At 40.4% G+C, this 26,338-nt stretch overlaps 1 protein-coding gene across 4 annotated transcripts in view; it reads right to left on the bottom strand.

Annotated features, from left to right (window-relative positions):
• Positions 1-1,075: 1,075 nt before the first annotated feature.
• The window catches only part of KYNU (kynureninase), a 59,963-nt gene continuing 34,700 nt past the window's right edge, over positions 1,076-26,338 (bottom strand). For all 4 annotated transcript variants that reach the window (XM_027814877.2, XM_027814882.2, XM_027814887.2 and 1 more), the window contains 5 exons: positions 25,853-25,926; positions 8,050-8,102; positions 6,454-6,539; positions 2,918-3,148; positions 1,076-1,401 (listed from right to left, as the gene is read on the bottom strand). In XM_027814877.2, the coding sequence (XP_027670678.2) occupies positions 1,249-1,401; positions 2,918-3,148; positions 6,454-6,539; positions 8,050-8,102; positions 25,853-25,926 (597 nt within the window). In that variant the 3' untranslated portion in view covers positions 1,076-1,248. The remainder of the gene's footprint in view (positions 1,402-2,917; positions 3,149-6,453; positions 6,540-8,049; positions 8,103-25,852; positions 25,927-26,338) is intronic.

Genomic DNA, 26,338 nt, shown 5'->3' with positions numbered 1-26,338 from the left:
AAGGATATTAAAACTACCCATCTTTGGGGAATTTTGGAGCATGGGTAGAGGCTCTGAAAGCTCTGGGTGAAGCAGGAGGTGCCCAACGAGTGTGAAAACTCAACCAGCAAAACTGTCCTTGAGCAAAATAGAGTAGTCCGCACTTCTTCCCCCAAATCCTTCCTCACCCTTGAGGTAGAATCAGAAGAAGTAGTATCAGAAGTAACTTTCTACGTGTTTCATACCACAAACCAGACATTTTAAGGATCATCAGAAAGAAAGCTTTAGTTGATCCTTGAAAAAGGGCACGTGCGGAATAGCTACAGACTTAGGAGCTTAGTTGCCAATTATGCCAAGATGTTATTTCTGGCTTCAAACAATACTAGGTGAAGTGTTACCTAAATGTAAGCAGTTTTTCTTCATTGCTTTTAGCTGCCTAGTACAAATCCCTGCAAAAATTTGCACCGCGCTGTAAGTTAACAATGAGGTATTTTGCTGCTGCTTAAACAGTTCAGAGTTCATTTTGCCTAATACCAAATAAGCCTTTTAAAAACTGCAGAAACTGCTCCTACACTCCTTCACACTGGCTTACACGAATTTAAAACTGTTCTCAACTTTCTCAAGCATATCATCTCCAAGATGACTACCTAGACAGATAAAATGTTTTGTTTTAGCCAACTGTATCACGCCAAAGAAGGTATCTGCAACATAAATTCATTCTTCAATTAAATCATTAATTAAGCTAGAATTTCAAAATGTTGGGCCCTTTGAAAAATTCAGTATGCAGCAGTTAACAGTTTTGAAACAACTAATTGTTCAACTTTTACTTTTCAAGTACCCCATGTACTTTAAATAGAATTGCTAAATTAAAAATGTAAATTGGACTGTATCTTTTAACAGTTGGTGATTTGTCTATTTTCCACTTTTTATTATGCATCATTTTTATAATAAAGAAGGGATTTTTTTCATTCCTGTTCTAGTTGATAGCAATTCTTCCATGCTTCTCAAAGCTAATGTAATAAAACTACATACAATGTTTAAGAAAAGCCCCATTAAAATATACAAAGCATACTAATTCATGAAGTCAAAGTCAAAGCAGAGTGGAAATATGAGCTTTAATAAAACTATGCCTGTTGTAAATAACTATTCAAGCACAGTCATTTTTTTGCAAATTGCATGGGATATAGCTCAGTCTACTTGAAGCAAAGAATCACTCAGTGGGATAAATGCATCTTAGTCAGAAATAGATTAAAAGATAGAGCTGAGCCATCAATAAGAACCAGATAGCACAGTATTATTTGCTGTTTGTTTTGAAGATGTAATTGCAGATCCCAGGATTTCAATAAATCTGTGCACATCATGGAAAGAATTGTAGAGAGGAACTGGGGCAACACGAAGAGCATTTGGTTCTCGTATGTCACACTGCAAAAGAGAAAGGGGATGATTAGTAAATTCAGGTCACTTCATATTTATCTGTCCAACTGTATTTTTAAATGCCATCCTTGTCATCAAGGAAGAACGACTGGACTGAGGAGACACCTGTAAAAACTTTGGGGCCCCCAAGAAACCATTGTGAGGAGCATCATTTTGAAGAACATAGCAAGAAGAGTAGTGTGTTGCCTAAAATAGGGTGCAAGGCTCAGAATGGGCAGAACTCTAGCAGTGCCACTGAGGGACTCCAAACCAGCTGTGTAACCCCTTAATTTACCTTAGTGCCTATAGCAGTCCATAGTTGACAAGGCACATGGGTGCCAAAGAAGCCACCACGAAACAGAAACATGCTCTTGTACCACAGGTACAAGTCATGTCACAGGGCTTGCAGAATTTTTTCTCTCCACCCCTGCCCCCCGTTAATTTAAACATTTTGCTGAACAGAATAATCTCTCATAGTTTTTGAAGCACGTTATTGCATTGCAAAGACAAGCCAACAGCGTAAGGCCCCGTGCCCTCTTAAAAGCAGCAGTTCCTGGAATTCCCTGGCAGCACCAAAACAGCAGCATATTTAGCCTAGAAGAGTTGCCCTTTGGGGACATAAGTCACCAGCAGAAATAAAAGCCATATATCATTTCTATGGGATTACACTATCAGCCTCACCTCCCAGCACCTCTAAATCACCGAATGTATAGTCTTAAATTCAGCTTTTATCCTTTCTGAGCAGTGCTCACCGGTAACCGTGCCATTACATGGCACTGCCATTTACTGGACGCTTTTTCTGAGTGCTAAAACACATCTCTAAGGAAATGACAGCTTTTTATTTCCTCCACCTCAATGCCTCACAAAGAGCAAGGGTTTGGCCATTTGCAGATCAGGAAAAGGCCTGGCGGAGGCTCAGGGCTCTTTGTCATGGCCGGTCTGTAGGTGTGCAAGCTGTGGGTGAGGCTGGTGGGCACTGCCTGGGTGCTGCTGAGCACCAGCACCCTGCGTGGCTCCCACCTCCTCTCTGTGCTCTGGCTTCATGCCTGGACCCACACAGGGGACCGGGAAGAGCACACTGAACAGGGGAAGCCTGTGCAGGCAGGACACTGCACTGGACAACTCTGACATCTCCTATTTTTCCAGGGATTTTGTGTTTTGAGGGGGTTTATTTTTTCCTGTCTTTCCCATTCAGACCACCAGCTTCAGATCTGTAACGCCTCCCACTATAACGCCCCCCTAAAGCAGTTCTAACCTTAGTAGTGACTCCTGGGTGCTACTCACAGAACTACTGGAAATAAATCAACAGAGAAAGGACAACATACAGACACACTAATATCTTATAAAACAACTTTTCTTATTTGATTATTTGCACAAGTAAAGATTAAGGCTGCCATGTAAGCAATTTTCATAATCCCCAGTGTTTTTTTAGCATTATAAGAGATGATATTTGAATAAAAGCAAAATTATTACTTTGTTATGATATTCACAAAACGGTGCTTAAGATGAAGTTTGATTTACTCACAGCTACTCCTCTCTTCTCCAGCTCTTGAAACACAGATTTGATTGGAAGGGAAAAAGATAGAGTGAGCTGGCATCCTCTTTCCTCAATCTGCGATGGTGTGACTATTTTTATGAAGGGTTTCTCTGGATTTGTCTTATCCTCACTGTAGTAATGTCTGATCAGGTATTCCAAGTAACCCGTGAGTAGAACAGATTTCCTTCTCAATGCTTTCATTGTAGTTTCACCAAAAACCTATAGTGATTTAAAATCATTAGAATGATAATGTGTTGCTATAGAAAATAAAAAGGAAGTGAAGACAGCCAAAAGGGTAGCAGATTTCTCTATACATTACCACTGAATTAAGTGGTAGTGTCAGATAGACATTATACATAAACACGGCAGGATTAGGCTTTTGAAAACACAGTATAATGTTATTACTTTAGATATTGAAAGACATTTCTGTCTCCTGTTAACAAGTTTTACGCACATCCATATCCGCATAAATTAACTTGCACACAAAAAGAGTTCACTAAGAGCATTCATTTGCATATCTGAAGAGGATCCATAAATTCTCTATACCTGCAACAGGGCTGCATGAAACTCTAAATCACTTCCAAGTTTTTCCTTGTATGTACCTCAAGTAAAAAAAATCCAAGGGCCAAGACTGAAACCTCATGACTGGTCTGCAAATGCTTGTCTTTGAAAACACAAAATTTATACTGACATATTGACTTTACCGGTTTAAGTCCTGTACAGGCCCTGTCTCTGCTAGTCTGCATGAAGAAAAAACTATTCACTTGGTTCTGGTTTCATAGCTCTGTGCTCTAACACAGCTACAAGGACTGCTGAGATGTGGCAACTCAAAACATCACGAGACACACAGAAGGGATTGTTCGAAAATGGCAGTGCTACTTTGCCAGATAAACAAGAACAAGTAATGGGGCAGAAGAGTCTGGGAGAAGGAGAAGGAGAGACAGCTTCTGCCTGTGCTCTGGAAAGGCTCTGTTACCGGGAATAATGGAATACGTGACCCCGGAAACAATTTACCCCTGCCTTCCTCAAACCCTCCCTTTTCTTCTTTCCCACACAAGTGGCTTGAGGGAAAAAATGACAAGATACAGAGACGCAAGTACCCGACTGTCACTTCAGATCACATTCTGTCACATAAATGCCATATCGCTGCTCCTGGGCAATTATTCCTCCACTGATGGCAGCTGCGCAATCAGAGGCAAGGCGGAGGTCCTGTATGAAAACCCATGACCTTTACTCCCAAGAAATCACTGCTCCGCACATGGAGTAACACTTTCAAGATTACTTATATCGTAACCTGGAAGAGTGTACAAAGTATTAATGGAGAAATCCTACTCAGAGTACCACAAAGCCTGGTTTCCAGCTGCACCTGCTAATCACTCCTCTGTAGAATATCCCAAACATCACTCCATGATGTTAGCACAACCCTAGGATGCTGCACAGAGGCAAAAGCCCCTGCATGTGATTTCTGTTAAACAAAATACAGCTGTTGTAAGACAGACTTTGCATGAAGACGGTGCGGTCACGGCAGTGAATGTGATGGGGACCAGAGCCGTCAGCAGCCAGTACTTGCACAGGTCAACAAAAATCTGGAGGTGCTTCCCTGACAGCGCAGGCAGGCAGAGCATTCAGCACATCGCTGGAGGTAAAATGGAGCCTCGCCTCCAACTCCTCCAGGCTTTGCAGCACTATGAGGGATGGATCTCCTTAGGCTGCATGCAAAAATCTGTTTGCTCGAGTTCTGTGGAAGGAATATTTGGCCTCCTGGGTGAAATTTTTTGAAAAAGATCTTTTAAATGTGGCTGTAGAGCATTCCCCTTTTTTCCATAAAAGGGAGCAGCTACTTCCATAACAGTCACTTTAAGCATTATTGAGGAATAACATCCATTAACACTTGCAGTTTTCATTGTTTCCATTGGAAACACTGCCTTCTGCTTAATGTGTCCCAGTGAAGGTGGCATGCAATTTCACTAGCCATCTCTTGCCAGACATGAAAACTATTTTGTTTCCCACTGTATTAGAGCAATTAGCACTGGGAAATCCTGGCTGTGCCAAAAGGTAATGCAGGCACGGAAAGGGGAGGCGATGGAAACTGCTCAGCCCTCATTGTTTGAGGCTCCCTGCAGTGGGCTAAATGACATCAACCCACACAAACTGGAGCACTGACAATCTGGGTCATAGCAGAATAGCTTTCAGCTTATCTCGAAGGTCACATAAAGTTTAAAAAAATATATTGGATGTTTAAGGGCTAACAAAATAAATTGTCAGGCAGAACAAGAAGCATTGCTGTGCCCTTTGCAGTCCTTCAGCATCGCATGCAAGATGAAGAGAGCGCAACCGGCAATTTTCTGACTTTGGCTGCCTAAGATACTGTTTTTTCAGTAAATAAAGAAGAGGGACTATACAGTGCATGGACATTGCTCTTTGTTCCAGCATCAGCGTTGCCATTACACTAGCAGTAATGGAGTGCTAGCAGAAATAAATTTCTCCCATCTATACTGATTGCAAAACCTTGTTAACCAAGGCTGGCTTGAAAAGCAGCTTAGGAAAAATTTTAATATAGTAATACGTAGTAAGGAAATTATGTAAAACCAGCCTTTTTGGCTATGAAGACCTAGAGTCCTGCATTTCAGGGGTGAACCATCACCCATAAGAGAAATGTTGTTACGTTTCATTATGAAACACGGTGCAATAGAAGGTGTGTGGAGAACAGCCACAGGCTTCCAGACGGGGCTGAACTGTGGTCTCCGAGGAGGTCCATGGGGCTTTCATTTCAGCACATAGGGCACACCTTCCTGCAACAGGAGGGATTAGGTCTGTATGACAGGACTGCCCTTTCCACAGCCGTGCTCTCAGCGGTTCGTATAGAGATAGGTCTGAGGTGGGGCTCTGGTCTGGCCACTAACGAAGAGGTGAAAGAAAAACCAGTCTGGAGCTATACCACACTCATGAATTCCCCTTTTAGGAAGCATTCACAGACAGCTTCTGTATTTTCTGTTTGCAATCACAAAGGACTACAGTGGAGGGTAGATTCCCTGAGGCACTGGTTCAACGTTGACTCCAGGACACCCAGTGGCCACATTCATTTTCTTTCATAAAGGAGCTACATCTGTTTTGCTCAGGGAAATACATGTAGAAGCATCGTTGGATGCAACTTTTCTGAGTTAAGAGATTCCTCTGTCGGAAGATCTTGCACTGGGGCAAGCTCTGACTGCCTCGATGGGAAAAGCTGCTGTTCAGATGAAGGAAGGGGTTAAAAGCCAGGACAAACATGGTGGCAGCCGTCAGGCTGGGAGGTGCAAACCTCAAGTATACCAGGTCCAACAGCAACGTTTGTGAGAGCAGTAAAGGGATGAGTATATTTATTAAAGTCGTGGGGCTATTTCGTTTGGTTTTCATTCCCCCACCCTTTTGCTTTTCAACTATTCTGCGATATTTTTTTTAAGGGAGACAGTGATAGTAGGCGTAACATTCATTTAACATTTTTATACTTTTAAATTGAGATTCAAAGTAAAGCAATTACTTACCTCTAAACTGGCTTGCAGAGCACAGACCAGTAAAATTGGAGGATTTGATAACCGAAATCCATTAATTCCTTCACTTAGTTGCAATTCTGGAAAATGAATAACTTATATTAGTGTTTTTGATTTCTTCCTTATAATGGATTGGACCTTATCTTGAAGTCCATCCTCATGCAATAACATTTTTCACTAATGTGGCCTGTAGGATTCAGTCATTAAAAGGAAACCGTAATCTATTCACAGCTAATACTTTTAACTTCGAGAGAAGCCCAATTTTATCCAGCAGACGACCTCATTAACAGTTGCATGGGAACTAGAGAACCGCAATTAATTTGTTTAAATGGTGTGTGTTAAAGCCACCTTTACACTTGACTCTCTTTTAACACCGGCACCTGCCAGAGAAACTCCAAGTCAGCGGAGGCACGCTCGTGTGGAGCCGTGGCGCACGAGCGGTAAATCATGTTCCTTAACTTTATTAAACTGACGAGACACATGGGAGACCGCACACACGGCTAAGTGTAGCTTCAGGCCATGCAGAGAAGTTGCGTAGACTTTAGGCTGTGAAATTTTACAAAATCTATTAAATAAATCTATAAAGCCTGGCTGTAAGGTCTGTGTCACCGTTTATATTTCATGCTCCAGCACCAGAGCAAGAGGACGCTGCGGAGGAAATGCTTTTCGTGCACAGCAGACTGACTAATTTTATAATGATCATTGCCCAACTTCTCCCCTATAAACTGCCCATGGAAATGCATAAACAACGCTTTTCTTGTTCTAACAGTATTTCAAGGCAATTTTTGCCTCCTGCTGGCTTTCCAAAGTGCCGCTCTTACATTTGGTCAGAAAACAAAGAGCAGACTGAGGCTATTAGAGAGGTGTTCTCCAGCCAAAGTCACATCAATAGGCACTGCCACAGAAAATTAAAAATATATTAAAAAGAAAAGAACCAATCAAACCAGAAAGCTCTTTTCTCATCCTGATCCCTCAGGATATTGTCTCTGCCATACTTTAAAAGGGAGCTGAACAGTCTAGCTGTCAGATTTGGACAGGAGTCCTCATTTCACATCGGGACAGTAAATACTTAGCTGTTTCAGAGCAGGTTTGGGTTTGTCTTATAACCCATCCTGTGTGAGTGCTAGGAATTCAGAGATGCTGAAACATTAGTGGTATTTCATGACTTATGTCAGGTTGCCTTACCTTTATTTATAGGATTTCTCATTAATTCCAGTGGAACTAATCCTAAAGCAAGATATTACCCGAGTAAATGATAGCAGATCCTCGCTCCTCAGAGACTTATGAGTTTAATTCACTGAGATGCTTTGAAAGTTTCATCCATATTCTTTATCTGCATTTTGAAGGTATTTCAGCAAAAAGTCTGGAAGCACACAGTCAGACCCATATGCCCAGAGACCAAATTTATTCCAACATTTATTTTGCTAACCCCATTGCATTACATATTCGGGATAAGTTTAGCTTAATACCTTCAACTTAAATGAGAAAATGCAAAGTCTATCCTTTCCGCTCAAGCTACTATAAAAGTGAAACGGGTTATATATATACATATATCAAATAAGGTAAAACTGAAAGTGTGAAAGTACATACTGTTTTCCATGAGGAATCGTGTTTTGAAGTCATGACCCCACCAGCCAATCAGCCTAAGATTTTGTAAAGAAAGTAAATCATAAATTAAAAGCAATCTTAGTATACTATCTTTTAATTTAGATTTGAGAGTTAAGAAATGTATAAGAAACATTAAGAAATATATGCACTTCTCATAATACATTGTATTTCTTACAATGACATAAAAATGCAATAAATTCTATAAATAGCTAGCACTAAAAACATAGTATTTGGGAATTTCTCTTTAACTACGAATGATAAAATGTACCACATCTTTCAATTAACTATTGATTTCTAACAATATCCATTTTGTCTGAATTCATTCCACAAAACAAAAAATGAAACAGAAATATATGCACTCTTTTGTTCCAGGGCATTAAATTCACGCACGCACACACACATCCTTAAACTTAGTTTAATTAATATTGAAAGCTAAAAGGTGTTGTAAAATCTGACTTAGTTGCACCAAGAGTTAGTGATGGCAAGTGGGCAGACAGCAGGACCTCAGAAGAACACTGTCTTTTCGTTGATGTGGGACATCAGGGTGAAACCTGAGGAAACTTTTCTTCTCCTGAACAGAACTTATTATTCAAAAAAAAAACTTTCTTTCAAACAAAACCCAAACTAGTTTAATCCAAAAATAAATTTTTGAAGTCATACTCATTAAAAAAAATAATTAAGATCAATTACTTTGAAAATCATTTATCCAGGATTGTACATTAGATGACACTTTAACACAGCTATAAACAGTTTTCCAAAGCAGCTGGATCTGCTGGTTCACTTAGTGCCCAAGGCACTACAGGTAAAGTCAATACTGCAGAATCAGGGAGTCTCTCCCTACCTCCCTTGGGTTTTCTACTTCTTAGTTCAGTACATGGTAATATTGGTGAGTAATAATGTCAGTACTACTTGAAATGCTCCGTGTATCAACGCCAGTACAATACTAGGAATCTTGATTTTTGATTGAACATCATTCTTCCTGACTTAAGGACTCCAGGACTGGACATATTGGAGACCGTTTCCTCCAAGGTTTTGCTCCGTTTTCTCTATGCCAGGTAGCAGAGTGATTAGGAGTGAAGCCTGGCAAGTGTTGGAAATTTGTAACAGTAAAAAAATCTTTAAGTAAAACTCACATGACATCAACCTTCCTGGAAGTAAACAAGGAAAAAGAAAGTTGTTGCTCCTCTCCAAAGCAGGAGAGCTTCTTCACAGTACACTTAACTTAGCTCTGCATAATTGAGACCATGCTTGAGCTAAAAACTTGTTATATGAATACTGCATACTGTAAAATAAAGTAATTCGTATTTCTGTATAACAACATGGGTTTTAAGTTTACTTCTATGAAAGGCTCTGAGCTGCATCCAAACATAGTGTATGCAGAAAAAGCATGTTTTTTTCTTTATTGCTGCATGATGCTTTTATTATTCTAAGACCCATGAAAATTAATAGTGCAATATACATTCATTTCAAATGAGATATTACATTGCCAAAATGAATATACCCCAAATAAAGTATAATACAGCTTCTGCCCAAGTGACTCAGCTACTGATGCTCTGAATCATAAAAGATATTCCAGCTATTTAGTATGAACTGTATGATATATAGAGACAGAACATTTTACTATAAGCCCTTAATATTGTATGTTACTACAACATACTACTAATGTCAATGTTGCACACATACTATGAATTCCGAAAGTTTTAAAGAGAAAAAAAAAAAATCCATGGGAAATATAACATTTGGACTATTACTCTGTATCAAGGAGAAAACAATACTATGTTCTATTTGGACAACATTCTAAAGTCAAAGACAAAACAAACATCAACCAGAATGTTACCCAGATAAAACCTCATGAAAAACACTCTGGTTGCATTTTGAATGTTCAAAACTTGCTAACTTCAAAGCTGGCTTCAAACCAGATCTCTGCTGCAGCACCACATTTGGAACTTGGAAAATGAAATTTCAGAACTTTTCCAAAATGACAGAATGAAGGATTTTTTTTTTAAGGCAGTTTTAGCTGTCTTGCCCTTTCCTACCATAACCTTGACAATGTGCTTTTTTTTTTTTTTTCTTCTTTTGCTTTTTGGTTGTTTTTTTTTTTTCTTCTTGGCTGTTCTAGAACTTCAGAGATGTCACTCCAGGATGTGCACTTTGAGGCAGCTCTGGTCCTACACTCTCATTGATCTAATGGTCCATATGGATGTCACGTTATTTGACATTTAAGTTGACAGGCTTCAAAGTGTGGAAATTAACAAAATCTTTACAAATTAGCAATTTGCTGTTTACAATTTTCTGTGAAAATTTTGAAATGAAGGTTGCCACTGCTATGCCAAATTTCAACCTGTTATGATGGGAAATATCTAAGGTGTTAAACCCCAAACATAAGGCTTTATAAATGCTCGCTAAAAATAATAGGCAATAAAACTGCACATTAAGATACTGCAGTAAAAGTTCTTATTAAACAGTTGTTACTCCGCATGTAAAATGAGTTATTTTGCAATGCAGTCACATTTTGACTATTGCTGCTTCAAAAACAAAGGCACCAAGATCTAAATTGATTTTGAATTCCAAACTATAATCTTTGCAAAACGCATAATGTGGAAGGCTCTGAAAAGCCTTGCATGATGTGCTTGTGCTTAAAAACACCTTAAACTTGGTAGTGATGGGACTCTAGAGTTACATCCTTTTCATTGCAGGCAAAACCCAGTTTGGGAAGTGTGTTAAAAATCAGTGTCTAGGGAGAAAAGGGTCTAATTTTGTCAATCTTCAACTATAAACCTTTGAGAAGAACACTTTTCTGGTCACTGCCCTTTAGATTTACATACTATAAATGTATCTAAATTAAGCACTCCTCTTGTTTTAACACAGCACTAAACAAAACAGTTATCCCAGTGATGGCCAGCTTGTGGGGTGTGCCCAGATGGCATCCCAGTGCCGGCGCTGGGTACCCATAGCCTCCCAAGGCTGCTCAGCAGAGGTGCTCCTGGAGCACCTCCACAGATAACAGCTCCTCATCCAGCAGCAAAAAAAAAAAAAAAAAGTGGCATGATTACAATGGGTTTCATGTACAAAAAGAGTAAATTAGTGCTGAATCAGCTGTGGGGTTTTCTGTGTTATTACAAACCCACTTCTCTAAGAAAACAACTTCTTAAATCATTAACATAATGATTTCAATGCACGGTTCTATTTTATGCCTCAAATAAAACCCATAGCCTCATGGTTTGATAAGACTGAAACTTTCCCAGGGAATTCTGCAGCTTTCCAGTCTATGTAAAGAACTAATTTTTAAATGTGCTGTATAAAATTTAAAGCAAACTGTTACTAGCTCAATTTCATGAAATAAGAGAACATACAATGAAACGTTGCTGAAAGATTTTTCAAATTCCTTATTTTTACCCCAAAATGTTCTCTTATTTTACAAATCAATGAACAACAATTTGTTGGGTTGGAAATTGACTCCAGAAAGGAACAGTATCCTCTCATTCAGTCACACTCCCTTTAGGCACATTTACACCAGGGAACAATGCCTTCAATAAGTATTTTTATTTAGCTCATTTTCCTCCTTCCTATCTGTCTGCATTAGACTGAAGGGCTGGTTGTTCATAACTTGAGTCATCTCATTTGTAGTTGCATTAATGATGCAAGAGTGCAGGATATAATGATCATGATGTATGTGCAGTGTAAACATCAAAGAAGATCCAGTTAAAGAACAGAGAAAAAATAAAAAGAAATTCCTTTGACCTTTGCTTCGAAGTTACAGATGATCATGCTACTCATTTATAATTTACAGCCTGAAGCAACATGGGTCTCATTTCCCTTCTTGGCAAGAAAAGAAAAAAGAAACTCTTGAGTAGTGATACAGAAAACAGGGAAACACCATTAAGGTGGCCCAAAGTTTACAGGCCAGTGCAACGCACTGGAAGCATCTTGTCATTATATTGTGTGAGAAATAGTTTCGTGTCCTTGAGAAACCACATTGAAAAGCTACAACAGGAATGCAGTGCGAAATTAGTAATACTTTCCACTGCACTTGCCAGCTTCACTGAGCATGGCACGGTTTGCCTTCTCTCCATTGTCAGGTCACAACGCTATCTAGAAACTTAGATTATATCTATACTAGGAGCACACCCCAGTAATGCATGCTATGTTTATGAACCATGGATTAAGCTAAATCATAAACAGGCAGTCTGGGGGCAGGCTGTGTCCGCAAAGCAGCTGATGTAGCTGCTGGGTGGCAGCTAAGCTCTTCATTCACACTTTACTTGTTTTTTTGCAAAAGCTTCCAGGGGTTGGCAAAGATTTGTTTGAGTTTTCGTGCTACTCTTCTAGCTATAAGTAAGAATCAGCTTCGAGGAGTTAATGAGACATCTCGCTGCTCCGAAAGTTTATTACACAAAACCGAGGCAGATAGTATGCTGTGTCTGGCATAAGGCAGCCTTGTACCCGAAAAGGAACGAAAGGACCAGCAATAAATGTTAAGTTCAGTTTCTTGCAGTCTGTAGGTCCATGATACAAGTGGCTGGTTAAAGAGCACATCCACCTCCTGTGCCTATGTCCCATGAGACCCTTCAGACCTACAGCAGGCAACCAAGAGGCACAGTGCAGCGTGATGCCAGTTTAGGAACAAGAGGTTCTCTGGGTCTCCACTATCACTCTGTCAGCGGGAAACGTGATAAATAACCAACCCGTGAGGACTGCGGAATTAGACCACCAAAGACGACAGAAAGCCTGGAGCCAGGCTGAAGTTAGGAACAAACTACACCTGACCTCAGTCACAGTGACCTGACCATGTCTGATCATCACCCTTCTGCCCAGGAGGACGTGGCGGTACCACACCGCTGGTGCCACATCCACACTTCGGCTCTGCTCAGCTTTCATGTTTTAAAAGGCAGGTTAAAAAACCAAAATAACCAAACCCAACAAATGGTACAATTAGCTCCCAAAGACCAAAAATATTCCTTAACATGCCTTATGTTCATATATAAATCTCCAGCTCAACCGGAAGGTCTAATTCCAGACCTTGAGGTACATTCCTCCAATGTCCTGGGCTCCATGTAACGCAATACGGGTCAAAAAAGTAGTGAGGACTCAGGTCTTGAGCAGTAGCATCTCCTAACACTTCTGCACTCAAAGGTCAATCCCAGAAACCAAACTCAAATAGAGAGTTGTGTCACCCCCTCAAAGCCACCTTACTGTCACCCAGATTTACAAACAGCTCTCTGCAAACTCTGAGCACAGACCTGATCCTCAGGCTCAACAGCTGGGGCACAATCTTTGCATCCTACTCTGCATTAATTTTATTGCAGTTTTCTAATTGCAATTTTTTTGTATGTTTTTATTTCCTTTTTATTGCATTAATTTTATTGTTAGAGCATAGGCATGATTGTGCTGCTTTGGATTCAATGCCAAAACTCAGAATAAATAGCATGAATGACACCCCACACCCCACCCCTTCAAGAAAACAGAAGAAAATGCTTATTGCTTTACATAGCATATTTTTGGCTCACTGACTAGAGTTTGAGAAGGAGTTTCAATTTGCTTTGCTATCACAGACTTGTCTGATCATGGATGAGTCATTTAGTCTCTCCACGCCTCAAGCCCTCATCTCTAGAAATGCCGCCCAGTACTGCCCTAACTCTCTGGCGAGTGGTGAGAATATTTGTTAAAATGTTTTCACATGCTCTAGTAATGAGGACCATGTAAGAATGGAGAAAAATATTTCCTCTGAGTATCTTAGACTGGATTTTTCAAATCCAGATAGGGAAAGGGGATATGGGGGTAAGCTGCTGGGTTTTTCCCACCCTCTCAGCTGTTCCCCAAATCGTCCTCTCAGGCTCAAGAGTTGTCCCCAGGGTTAGGGTTCTGTGGAGTTCAAAATTTCATATTTTTCTTGATCCATGTCACCCAACTGACACGTCAAGAAAAAAATAATGTAATCAATATTTCTATTGCTTAATTCCACACGGTGTTTTACAGCTGGGCTGACACCAAACTGAAGCCCAAGTGAATGGACAATGTTATTGCACTGCAACTCCATCCTCACCCTGCCGGGCACCACAGCCAGGTCCTGCCCGGAGCCAGGGCTCCCTGCCGACAGCTTGCTGGGACGGAGAAAAACCCTGCAAGCTGTATCTGGTGGGGCGATGAGGGGTCTGCTTAATCAAAACAAGGAATAATTGAAAAGTGACTCTCAGTTTCATCACTGAAATGCAGAATTCAAGGATTTTAACCCTCCGGTGTAGGTGCAATTCTTCATATGCTGTGAAGCTGTCAGTTAAGGAGTGTACTTCATAGCAGAGATATATAAACTAGGATTTGCATGGGGGATTAAGGGAGTTAGCAGCTAGCCCCTGCTAGGCTCTAGCAATATTTGGAAACCAAATCCTCACCGTCTCCTTCAGAAAACCTTGCCAAGATGGCCAGATGCTATATTTAAAGCCTTCCCCCCACCCTTATATCTATTTAGATATCCTTTATCCCAAATGGCGAGATTGGATGTCTTTCATTATTCTTTTCTGTGCGATGTCTGTTGTTAATTTTGAGTAGGAACTGTTGTTAGAATTTGGAAAGCTTTTGAAGCCCAGGTAATTATTAGCCTCAGACTTCAGTAGTTTTGGATTTCAGCGTACTCTGATGCTTTCCTTATCCTTTTCAACTCATTACAAATGTTTCCTAATTATTAAGCATATGTGACTTGTGAGCACTGCCATACATTATTAATGGACCAGTCTCTTAGAACTCAGTGGAAAAAATCAAAACTCTTTATGAAAAGTTGCTACTGTGAAAGTAGTAACATTTCATATTTAATATCAATGAGGTTTTACTTTGTCAAAAGACCAAAGTAACATGATTTTATTAGAGGCTAATAGCATGACATTTTTCTTCTGTTAAGTAGCTTGCATTTTCAGTACCATCCAAAGGAAGAAAATTTTTCTTTTCTATTTTGAGGCTTGTCTCGGTTAAAAAAACAGCTAAATTCTCTTTCTGCCTAGCAGCAAGTTTTAATAGCAAAGACCAAAATCCTGAAAAACAGTTTCATAATCTAAACAATGGCCCTTACTTACCTATGCAACTGCAATGGGTGAAATTAAGAAATCTCTAGAGCTGAGTAACGATCCTTTCTCCAAAAGCAGCTGGGCAGCTCCGAGCTCCCCAGGCTTCACGGCTCTCCGAGGTGGGGAGTTTAATGCGACCATTGCCACAATTAGAGAGACTCTTGGGCAAAAAGCCCTGGCTCTTTGGTCAATCAAGTGCAAGGTGATTTACAGCTGATAAGTATTTGAAGATAAAGGGTACACATGCTTTTCCTGAATTGATTTTTTCCTTGTTAGTCTTTTAGACTCAACACAAGTGGGAATACACCAATTTCAGCATGTCCCTCCATATTACCCCTCCAGGTCAAAACAAAAGGAGATTGAGTTCCCTTTGGTAGCAGGAAACAAGAGGCTGTGATCAGGGCATAAGAAAGAGAAATGGCCACAATGCTGTGAATCCAATCAGGGCCCCTTGGAGTCGCGCAGAGCTCTCCACCAAACCTCTAAGGCGCTTGTGATGAGGGATGATAATTTCATTTGCCATGATCCGGCCAAAGAAAGGTATGATCAAGCGGCAGACAGAACGGGAGCCCAAATTAAATCCCAGGAAAAGATCTCACAAAAAAACAACCCCTCTAAGGCTAATGAAGTTGAATTAAAAACTGTTAAATCAGCTTATGAACAACTATTATCACAAAGTGCTCATATATCACTTTCACTAGCCAAATATCAGATATATGAAAAGGGGGAATACCGCCAACAGTATGTTAGCAGATTTAGTGAGGGGAAATCGAATATTCTGCCTAACACCAGAAATTAAAATTCAAGCAGGGAGGCAATTTACTCAGAGATATTAATAAAGTTCTCAGTGATTTTTATAAAGTATTTAATAGTTCCCAATTATATTATGGTGATTAAAAAAAAAAGATTACATTCTCTAAGAATTCAGTAATTTTTTCTAGGCTGTTTCAAATAGATTAAATTAAACAAGAAGCAAAAGCAACAATCCCTCCTAGAGCTACTTTTAAATGTGAATTCTGACTTAAAGGAGACTTGGATAGTTTTGATTACTATGATGCATTTGCTGAACTATACAGCCTCCTCAATACCTTGAATGACTCTTTGACGGAATGATATCTAGATAGATTTCTAAATAATACATGTATCTGACTGAACTATAGCATAAAAATTTTAAGATCTGGGAAGTTGTGCTTCCTCAGGTCTTTGTTATTTTTGAATACAGTATTCACAGTATTAATGCAAGACCTTTATCATACTAGAATCCTTATTAGCTAAAATGTAAGGGTTATCACCTCCGCCCTTTGCCTGAAACAAGAAGAAATCAACATTAAAAAAATAATAATAATGAAATCTCATCTAATGTCAGTGGCTGGAACTAATTGAATTAAAAGATTTAAGTGCCAGCAGAGCTGACACAGAATCCAGTAGCTGTGTTACAAAGCATTTACTAACACTAAGTGATGCTCAAGAAGAAAAACTACTCAAATGGAGTTTATTGAGCTGAAGTCTAAGACATGAAATCATAATGAAAGAACAGAAATGGGCATCTTTCAGAGCTCTTTTAGGGAGTCTCTCCTCAAAAAGTTGAAATGTCATCCATCACTAAAGAACATGGAAGAAATGTGACTTAGGGACTTTACAGGGCTGTAGTTCCCCTGATTTTCAGTAGCGCAAACTACCAGTATTTTGGGCCCCAAAATGGGTTTGACAAGAGGTCAAGTGTTTGACATGAGGTCCAAGACTGGTTTCAGGAGCCCCCAAGCTCTTCTCAGTGCAGAAGCAGGTGAGAAGCCAGCAGATAAGGACACTTACATGGACTTATTCTCACATCACAAACTAACTGTATCTGCAACACTGACCACCAAAACACCACACTGACCACCAAAACACCACACTGACCAAACCACTCCTCACTTGCTTACAATGCGTTGCTAGAAAGTCAAGTCAGAAAACTGTCATTGAAAACAGAGGGATGCTGAAAAACTAGATTAGGTTAAAAAATTAATAAGTTTTTGCTCAGTGAACTTTACACAACTAAAGAAATTAATAATAATTCCTCACTTTGAGGTGCTGTTTCTCCTGCCATGGGGCAGAAAGAACCTACAAGCCTCTCAAAACAGTTGCACCAGTGTGATTAGGTCCCTGATTTGATGCCATGCCAGCTGAGAAACTGGAAGGAAGGAGAAGAGAGAAGGATACAGTCCCCCTCCCAGCATCTCACTGGAAACTGCTCTTCAGACATCCGAGGGAGCACTATGCTGCTGTAACTGCCCTATAGTTTCCACACAGTAGAAGGCAGCAAGAAGCAACCGCCAGCAAGGACTGCCAACAGCTCCAATGACAAATAAGGAGTAGTGACTGTGATAGCAAGAATTTACTGTCAGCAACAAACAGCTGTGAAAATAAATATTTCACAAGTGGGAAGTGAGAGGAAGGGTGGCTTAAAGGAAGGGAAGAAGAAGCACCATACGTCATGAAGGAGATCTCTGACAAGCGCCTGACTCAAAGATGTGTGGAGATGGGCAAGAAGTAAAGGACAGCGGGCTGTGGGCTCACTTGGCTGGACTTACCAAGAAAGGAGCAGGTGTGGGGGCAAAAGAAATGATCTAGCTTGCCCACAACAATGGTGAAGATAAAATATGTTTGACTAAGGGAACCCAAGGAAAAAGAAAAATATGAATATGTATGTCACAGCACTCTCAAAACCATCAAGCTGCAACAAGGTCTTTCACAACCTCATACCAGCATACTCTTCATGCAGTCCCTCTGCTGCCTTCTCCTCATCCCGCCTCATGCAGGGCATGTGTTCTCTCTTCTCTTGCTTCTTCCTCTCTCCTCTTCTTCCTGCTCCTTACTCATCTTTCTTCCTCGGCTGCTCTCTCTTCCTTGGCTGCCCAGCCCCTTACAAGAACCAGCCCCAGCTGCACCTGATCTACATCAGCCAACCCGCCGCCCCTGAAGCCAGCCCACAGCTGTGTATTATCAATGCTAATTAACCCAGCTTCATCCCTCTATAGATGTATGCCCTGGTGAGACTATCCTCTCCTGGCTGAGTGCTGGAGGGATGAAGGTTCAGCCAGGAGAAAGAGCGGGTATGAGGACCAGAAACCCCACAAAGAAGTGGAAAGAAATTAGCACACATGGAAAACCAAGGAAAAAAAAAAAAAAAAAAAAAAACCACACAGTCCCCCCAGTGAGCACACACACACAGAGAATACCATCTTGGCAAGAAATAAAGAGGCTGAATTATTTCCTTAACCTGGGCAAAGATCTTCCAATTACTGTTAAAAATGCTTATGGTTTGAATCAGGTGCCAGCTGTGATATGAATCACAATGTGAGCCGCACGCCTGAGCTCAGAGCTGCAGCTAAAGCCAGAGAGGTATTCAGCCAGGACAGGAACACGAGTAGCTCTGGGAGACATGCAGAGCAGGAGACCCCATCTGAACCAGTAACTGACGATTACAGGAATATACTCCAGGGGGCATAAATGGAACAAAAAAACCAAACAAACAAAAAAAGTGTAACTGTATTAATGACACAAAAGCATAATGGCTGTTGCTGTTACTTTCAGCTTAGAGAATTTCAAGGCATACCATGATCTTGAAGCACATTCGGGAAGGAAAAATTAAACAATTCCCCACTGTGGGCTAATGAACTAATACAAAAGCATGAGCCAATCTCATTTTTAAATGACATATGTAGTCTACAGCTTTAATTGAGAATCTTAGGAGGAAAGCTTCATAGAAAGTACCAAAAGTGGGAATCTGAAGTAGAAAAAGTGAAATATGATAAAATAGTGGAAGTAAGTCAACATCTAGTAGGAAATCCCAAATGCAAAATTGCATTAGTTCCAGCACATTTCCGCATAGAGGTAAGCGAGCTCTTAGTAGAAATAGCAGAAGATTTTCTTGATGTGTTTTGTTGAAAAATAAACTTTTTATTCCCTAAGAGACAGAGGTTCCGTGAGGTGGATACAGAAACATACAGATTAAGAGATAAGCATAAGAGGGGATATGTTTCTCTCTTTGTGACTTATTACAAAGGCAGGCAAAGAATGTTGTCTGTTTAGTTAGAGGTGTGTGACACCACAGTGAGTGCTGCATCTCTGGATGCTCATTCAACAGGAAGAAAACTAACTCACCGCCTTCTCTTCTTGGGAGAAATCAAGACACAGCAAAGTGCTTTCAAAACTACCTGTCTCAAAGTGGAGAACTGAGGCACAAAGAGCAGGCAGCTAACAATATACATCCTTTGAAACAGGGAAGGAAAAATAAAAAATCACAGCAGCCATACAGACTCGGAGGAGAGCTCTAGGATCTCTTCCTTGCTAGTTAGCAGGGATGCAAGAGTTGCCCCCAGGCTACACTCACCTTTCCATCAGGCTTAGCCTGTTGGGTTCCTTTCATGTGTTCAAGCAGTCGTATCTTACACCATGTGATGAGAAAAGCTAGAGGCAGCAGGTGGAAAACAGCATCCACCAGGAATGCGGCCACCTCCCTCTCATTTCCCAGGCTGAGAGAGCGAAAGGGCCATGGCAGAGCAGACTGAGTGGTGTATGTCCCATCAGTGTGGTCCAGAAGGAGAGATACCTGAGAAACTTGGATCTGCTCGGATCTAATATGTAAAGTCACCAGTTTAGCAAGTGATTACTGAAGAATGAATACCATTAAAGACCTATTGCAAGATTTTGACCAGCCTCAGCCTTAAAATAGTGATGATTTTTTTAAAAGGCTGTGACAAGCATCATGCTGTAAATGTTATTTCTTCATACTGTTGGTGGAGTCCTGGACAAAAGAAAGAGCACGTTGCTGGGCAAAGATTTAAATACACATAAAATCCTCAAATCTGCCCCCAGGATACCTGCAGCCCAACGCACCTATGCTATAAATACTATTTTGGAGAAGATATGAGCCATAGAAGCTAAGGACTTTTGTTATCTTGCTTATCTCTAGTTACCCCAACATTCTGATGCCTTGATAGCAGGCATGAAAGGCAGGAACCAGTCCCAGCACTGTGCTTTTCAAAAATGCTACTTTATATTTTTCAGAAATTTCACAGAGGTCATGTCTCTGCATTTCTACATGCTCCATTTTAAGGTCTGAGTTTTCCAAACTAAAAGTACCCGAGTAGCATGAGAAGAGCACGTTACTTCCACACTTGCTCCAGCTGCCCTATAGGTGATGCAGACCTGACGTACAGCACATTTACTCCTACACAGTCCCGTGAATTCACAAGGAGGCATACCGCCCCTCTCTCAAACACCTTCAAACCTAGCCAGGAAAAAGCTGACAAAACAGAGGGGAAGACTGTCAGGGAGGAAAGAATGAGAAGATTATTTATAATGAGAAAAGCAGCAAGATTTGTTGAAGGTACAGCTTAATAACAAGGGAGGATGTGAAGGAAGATGGAGAGAAAATGCTTGACAGAGAACAAGGAGACAATCATGGGAGTCAAATGAAAGGATGTACAGAGCTGAAGAAATGAGAATGGGAATAGATGATGTGAGCGCACATTAACCTCTCTCATTTTGTCTCCCAGAGACTCACTCCAAAGTTTAAAAATGCTGTTGGATATTTGCCATTCAGTTGGTGAGCCTGAGAACACACCCCTGCAGGCCCATCATGGGTCTAGATTGGCCTAATAAATCACTTGTCCCAAGACAATGCAATTAAGCCTAATTAGCTGATGCCTTTATTCCTAAAGAGTCTCTTCCCAAGGGAGGTTTTAACTTTTGGTTTCTAAATTAGCTCAAGGATCTAAATTGCTCTCATCTCCTTGGCAAAGAAACAGTTTGTTCCTCCGGTAGTGCAGGATACTTTCTGCACTTGAGGGACAAGTGGTGTGATCCACAGCTAGTTTATCCATACATCAGTCCAGAATTTTTGTCTGCTAGGACCAGTTACAGACCCTTCTGGAAACAGCAGCATGCACCATCAGTGACCACAGCATCCAGCACAGCTGCTGGAAACTTCTACATTGCTTCTCCAGGTCCTCTCCTTGGCCGGCTCAGGGTGCTCTGTGCTGCTAAAGCTTTCCGTAGTGCTGAGTTATGCAGAGCTGATAGACTCCAAAGGCCAGTGAGAGCTGGACCATCTTAGCTTTTTATTCCTAGGAGCATTTTAATCAAGAGTAGCTTTAGTTCTTTCCAATACAGTAGGTATAAAACAGCCTTCCCGATCCTTTATGACTGTCCTTCACTCCCAACTCACGTTGCTCCAAAGCTACATTATTTTCAGCCATTTCACAGAAGCTTTGGCTGTTTAGCTTGGGGACTGTGTGGCTCTAATTCTAAAAAAAAGAATAACGTGGTATATTCTCAGAGATCAAGAAAATAACTAAAGAAACACTCAGCTGGAGCTACCAGGCCTGGAAGGGGTTGAGCAGCCTCTTGCAGAACATGTACTGGGCAGAGAGGGTCTGCACTGGAGACCCAGAGAGACCCAGAGCACCTGGGAAAACTGGGAATGGGGCTAGAATAGTGTGGGCTTGTTTGTCTCATGCCAGGGTAGAAGTTCACTTACCAAAAAGCTGTGTAGGTCTCCGTGAAGAAGTAGCGTGAAGCCATTTGTGCTCTGGCATTTTCATTGGAAACAAGACACCAAAAAGGAAAGTGATCCAAGAGAAAGGGATCTCACCTCTGTCTGCACAGAAACCATCTGAAGATATCTTGTGTTTCTCAAAGCTAGTATGAAATAGTTACTTTTTTGTTTCTTGTTCTTTGATACTTTTTTTTTTAATCTTATAGTAAAAGCCAACACGCTCTTTGGGCATCAGCTGCTTCCTGCACACACAGCATTTCTTCACATCACACAAACTTTTTATTTTTAAACTCTACCTGCTGCTAGTGTATGCTAAAGTTAAGTCTTGATAATTCCTTTCATTTTAAACGCCAGACTGTGTACAATTTTCATTTAATCCTCTACCAAGGCTTATCTATTATTCTCCTGGCTGCTTTACATACATTTATTTCCCTTTCATCTTTTTAAATTGTGCCTTACTTTTTCTTACAGGGATTTGACTAGGACTTTTTTCTTCCTCTATCTCAGGACTCTGGGAGTTTGTCCCCTCCCATCCCTTATGCCAGCTGACAGCAGAGCTCAACTCACTGCACATTTACGGCTGCAAATACCCTGCTGCAAATACTCAACTTCTCCTGTATCTTCTGCTCCAGGTGCTCACAAACATTCACCTTTCATTACAGCTGACTTGCTTGGCACATTTTAGTTACCCTGCTTTTTGCAAATGGAGAAATTGAGAAACAGGGGGAGAAGGAGAAAGAAAGGGCTGGAGGGAGAAACTTTTCTGGAGCCTGAAAAGCTAGTCAAGCAAAATGTCATATTAGTAGGTCATCTTAGTGCTCTCAGTGTCTTGGAAAGCCCCCCTCCGCCTCATAACCACACTTATGTAGAAACCTGGTGGCACAGAATGAGCCCTGCACTGACCAAACAGTTTCAGCAATAATTCATAGCTCTGCTCTGTCCGAGTCTTTTTTTTTTTTTTATTTGAAACCTTCCCATGAAGAAATCACTCTAGCACAATTAGCCAAGAATATATTGCATTGTGATATATAGAGCAGGTATTAAAAAAGCTATTTGAGTGTTAAAAGAGACTTCAAAGGAGGTGAGATCATGAGAGAATAGGGATATATTGTACCCATATATGTCAGATTGATTCAGTTTTACTGCTCTAGGAAGAAAGATAGGAGACCAGCAAAGGACTACCCAACTTACTCGGGTACAGGTGTTAATTAGGATGGTTACAACATGTAACTTTGAGACCCATGGCCCTTGCAGTGAATTAGAGAACCATCCCTAGCTAAGCTGGGGAGTGCAGGATGGTGTTTGCAGCAACACAAACCCAGAATGGGATATCCGAGCCTGTACTGTGCTGAGCCTCTAAAGGCCAGCCAACAGACCTAAGGATGAAACCTTGTTCTTCCCGAGTTAGTGAATAACAACTTTTAAAAGTCTTGCGGGAAGCTTGCACATCCATAAAGAAGAGGAGTGGGATTAGTGTTGCCTTTTGTCTGCTGGGCTGTGCCAAGGGATCACCGACTAACGCTGGTTCTGGTTTGCAGTTAGGCTGCCACAGCTGCAGGCTGCAGATCCCAAGCAGAAAGCAGCTTTGGCATGGCCCCAGGTACTGGTGGTAAGGCTATTAAACAAATTAATAACTCTTTCTCAGGTTGCATTTTTAAAGGAAGCAGCAGCCCATCAGCAGTTTGATGTTCATGGAGCAGGCCCTGGATGGAGCAGCGCCGCGGGGAGCTGCTGGAGTGGACCCAGGTTTTGAAACTGGGCATAGCTACAATGAGCGCGGCTGCTTGCACGCACTGCTCTTATTAGCAAGCCTCTGGGGATGGAAAAAAGCACACTCATGAAACTAAGGCAAGTTAAAACAGAATACCTCAATGGATTTGGCCATGGGCGGTAGCTGGGCTTGGGGTTTAAAATTAAAATTTTGCATTGAGCTGTTTAATTTTCAGTAAGTGCCCACGTCCTTTGTGCCCCAGCCTCAGTCAGTAACAGGCAAAGGCACTTGGCAAACATTCTGGGTCTGCCTCTCTGAATTATGGTCAGAACATATTTCGATATAAAAATAACTACTTTGTCAATAGCTTGCGGAAAATATGAAGGATGAGACAAATCAAAGGAATCTATATAGGCGGGTAAAGTGACACACATAATATTGGTCACAAGCTAAAAAAAAAAAAAAAAAAAAAAAAAAAAAAAAGGTATTGCAGACAGTTTAAGCGACACAAGGATACCAGCAGGGTTGGAATTTAATCACCCGCTTAGGTGTGGGCTGGGATGCAAAGAAACAAGTGTTTGGTGCTCCTGGTTTTGAATGAAGTTGTCTGGCCACTGGGTGTCATCCTTGATTCAGATGACAGCCAAAGACTTCCCAGCTACAACATAAAACCTGCAACTTCCAGAGCAGTTAAATTCCACTCTATTTGATTGTACAACATACAGCAAATTGCTCTGCATTTAAATCAGCTATAAAATTGAATACTTTGACATGGACAAATTCTCCTTTGTCTCACAGTCTTATTTGGAGACCTGAAATGGCTGGTTGATGCGGAATAGGAAGAAAAGTAATGCAACTGGGGCATATTAACTACAAACCATTTGATGAGTGCCTATCAAATCTCAGGAAATATGAAATAACTACGATTAAGTAATACAAAAGGTCTATGCAGGAAGTTTGGAATCATATCCTTAATTGGGCCCCAAGCTGAAAAAGCTTATATCATATAGATAATTGTATTTAAGGCATCCACTATCCAGATTCAGAGCACAAGGTAATGACTACTTAAGAAGCAGCTGGTTCAGGAAAAACTAATTTAAGCTGTTACCTCCAATACCAAGCTAGTACCCTTACAGAAGGTTCAAAATTTCATCAAGGAGGAAAAAAAAAATCGAAGTCCTTAAGATTTTATTCATTCTTCCTATTGCTATTCTGTGGTTTCTAGCTGACCCACATTTTTTTCACTGGTCTTCAACATCTTTGTGGTTCCTCACAACCAGGATCCAGAGGTGTGGCCGTGGGAGCAACACCTGCACCTGGCTAACAGGGAAGAAAAAAAACCAAAAAAACCCCAAAAACTTCCCAGAAGAAATATTAGGATAGTTGGAATATTTTGCCAGCGTTCACATGTGAAGATCAAATCAGCCCACAACTGGTCGTATGTCACCCTAATGAGTTTTCTGTTATGGGTGACTGAGAAGAACTTATCAGCATTATTTTGTTATCTCCTGGGAGTCTAGACAGTCTGAAACCAGCACATAGTGCAGTGAAGCTGCTTATTATAATATTATTTCTCTCTGAAACCTGATTTAGTTTGTCTTCTTCAAGCTAAAATAAAAGTGCCAGCAATTTCTCCAAGCATTTTAGCCAGAAAGAAATCTAGAAATCCTTACATTTGTCATTGCATTAGAAGTATTAATCCTACTGTTCTTAATATATATACATAGAGTACACTTGTATAACATTTTACGTAACAGGTTTGTTGGTTTGTGGTGTTTCTTTGTGGTTATTTTTAATGCAGCTAACCTCAGTTGGTAGCACAGCTTTTCATGGATTATACAGTCTTTGAGAACCCAGATCTCCATGTAATACTTCCTAGCTTTACCGGTGGATATAATTTTAATGAAAACATACCAGTATTAAAGACCTATTAGACACAGAGTTGAAATTGTCTTTGATTTAGTTCACCAGCCAAAGACTTCAATGATTTAAAAACATCCATTTTTAAAGGAAGATGTTAAATATTCTCTTTACATTAAACACTCTCATAGGCATGATTTAAGTTACTTGGTTTTAATATTATAAGCATTCTCTTTTATGATTATATTTAGTTTAGAACTGATAGCAGACTTTAAGGAGGAAACACATTTAAGATGTGAGCATGTACATTAACAATTTCAAAATTTACTAAAATTAACATAAAAGAACTCATCTGAGGTAACAAAGCCAGATAACCAATTTATCTAAACTTGTACTACCCTTTTCATTGGTGCAGTAAGTCAGTAATAGTTATCAGCCCAATGAGGGGTTTTTGAAGCAAGGAATTTCTTCTGCATCTATACATACATAGGTACACATATCTATAGTCTATGACCAGGAATCCATACATTTCTCACTTCCAGATCTCAGCTCAAAGGGAAGATATTTTCCCATTTAAACCTCACAGCATCTTTTATTTGGGTATTGAAATATACTTACGTAGGTTTAATAGTCTGGGAATGCTTCTCATGAATGTAGGCACCAGCAAGGCCTCCTGCTCCAGAATTTAAATACTGCAAAGAGTAAATCAACATGTACACGTCGTGCTCATTATCTGCAAAGTATAGCTCCCCTCCTCTCACCCCACTCTATAAAACAGACCAGCATTAACATTTCTAGTGGTTTCTGACTAGAGATCTTAGAATTTGTCTCAAAGTGCTGATGTATGTAAAAGCAGATATATTTCTTCAGATTAGTTCTAAAAATACCTTTCTCACCTTACAGACGATATTTGAAGACTAACAGACAAAAGGCTAGAAAATTGAAGTATGGCTGAAAACAGCCCCATATCATAACACACACAGCAAAGTCTTCAAACAATTCATCTGACTACAGCTATCGATTCTTCATCTCAAGCAAAGTCAAAGGAATTAAAGATACCTTGTTCTATGATTTGGAATTATTTACGTTTAGGTAACAATATTC

The sequence above is a fragment of the Falco cherrug genome, chromosome 8 (assembly GCF_023634085.1).
Source record: "Falco cherrug isolate bFalChe1 chromosome 8, bFalChe1.pri, whole genome shotgun sequence".
NCBI lineage: Eukaryota > Metazoa > Chordata > Aves > Falconiformes > Falconidae > Falco > Falco cherrug.
The sequence above is the reverse complement of the archived record's forward strand: the minus strand, read 5'-3'. Positions and strand labels throughout refer to the sequence as shown.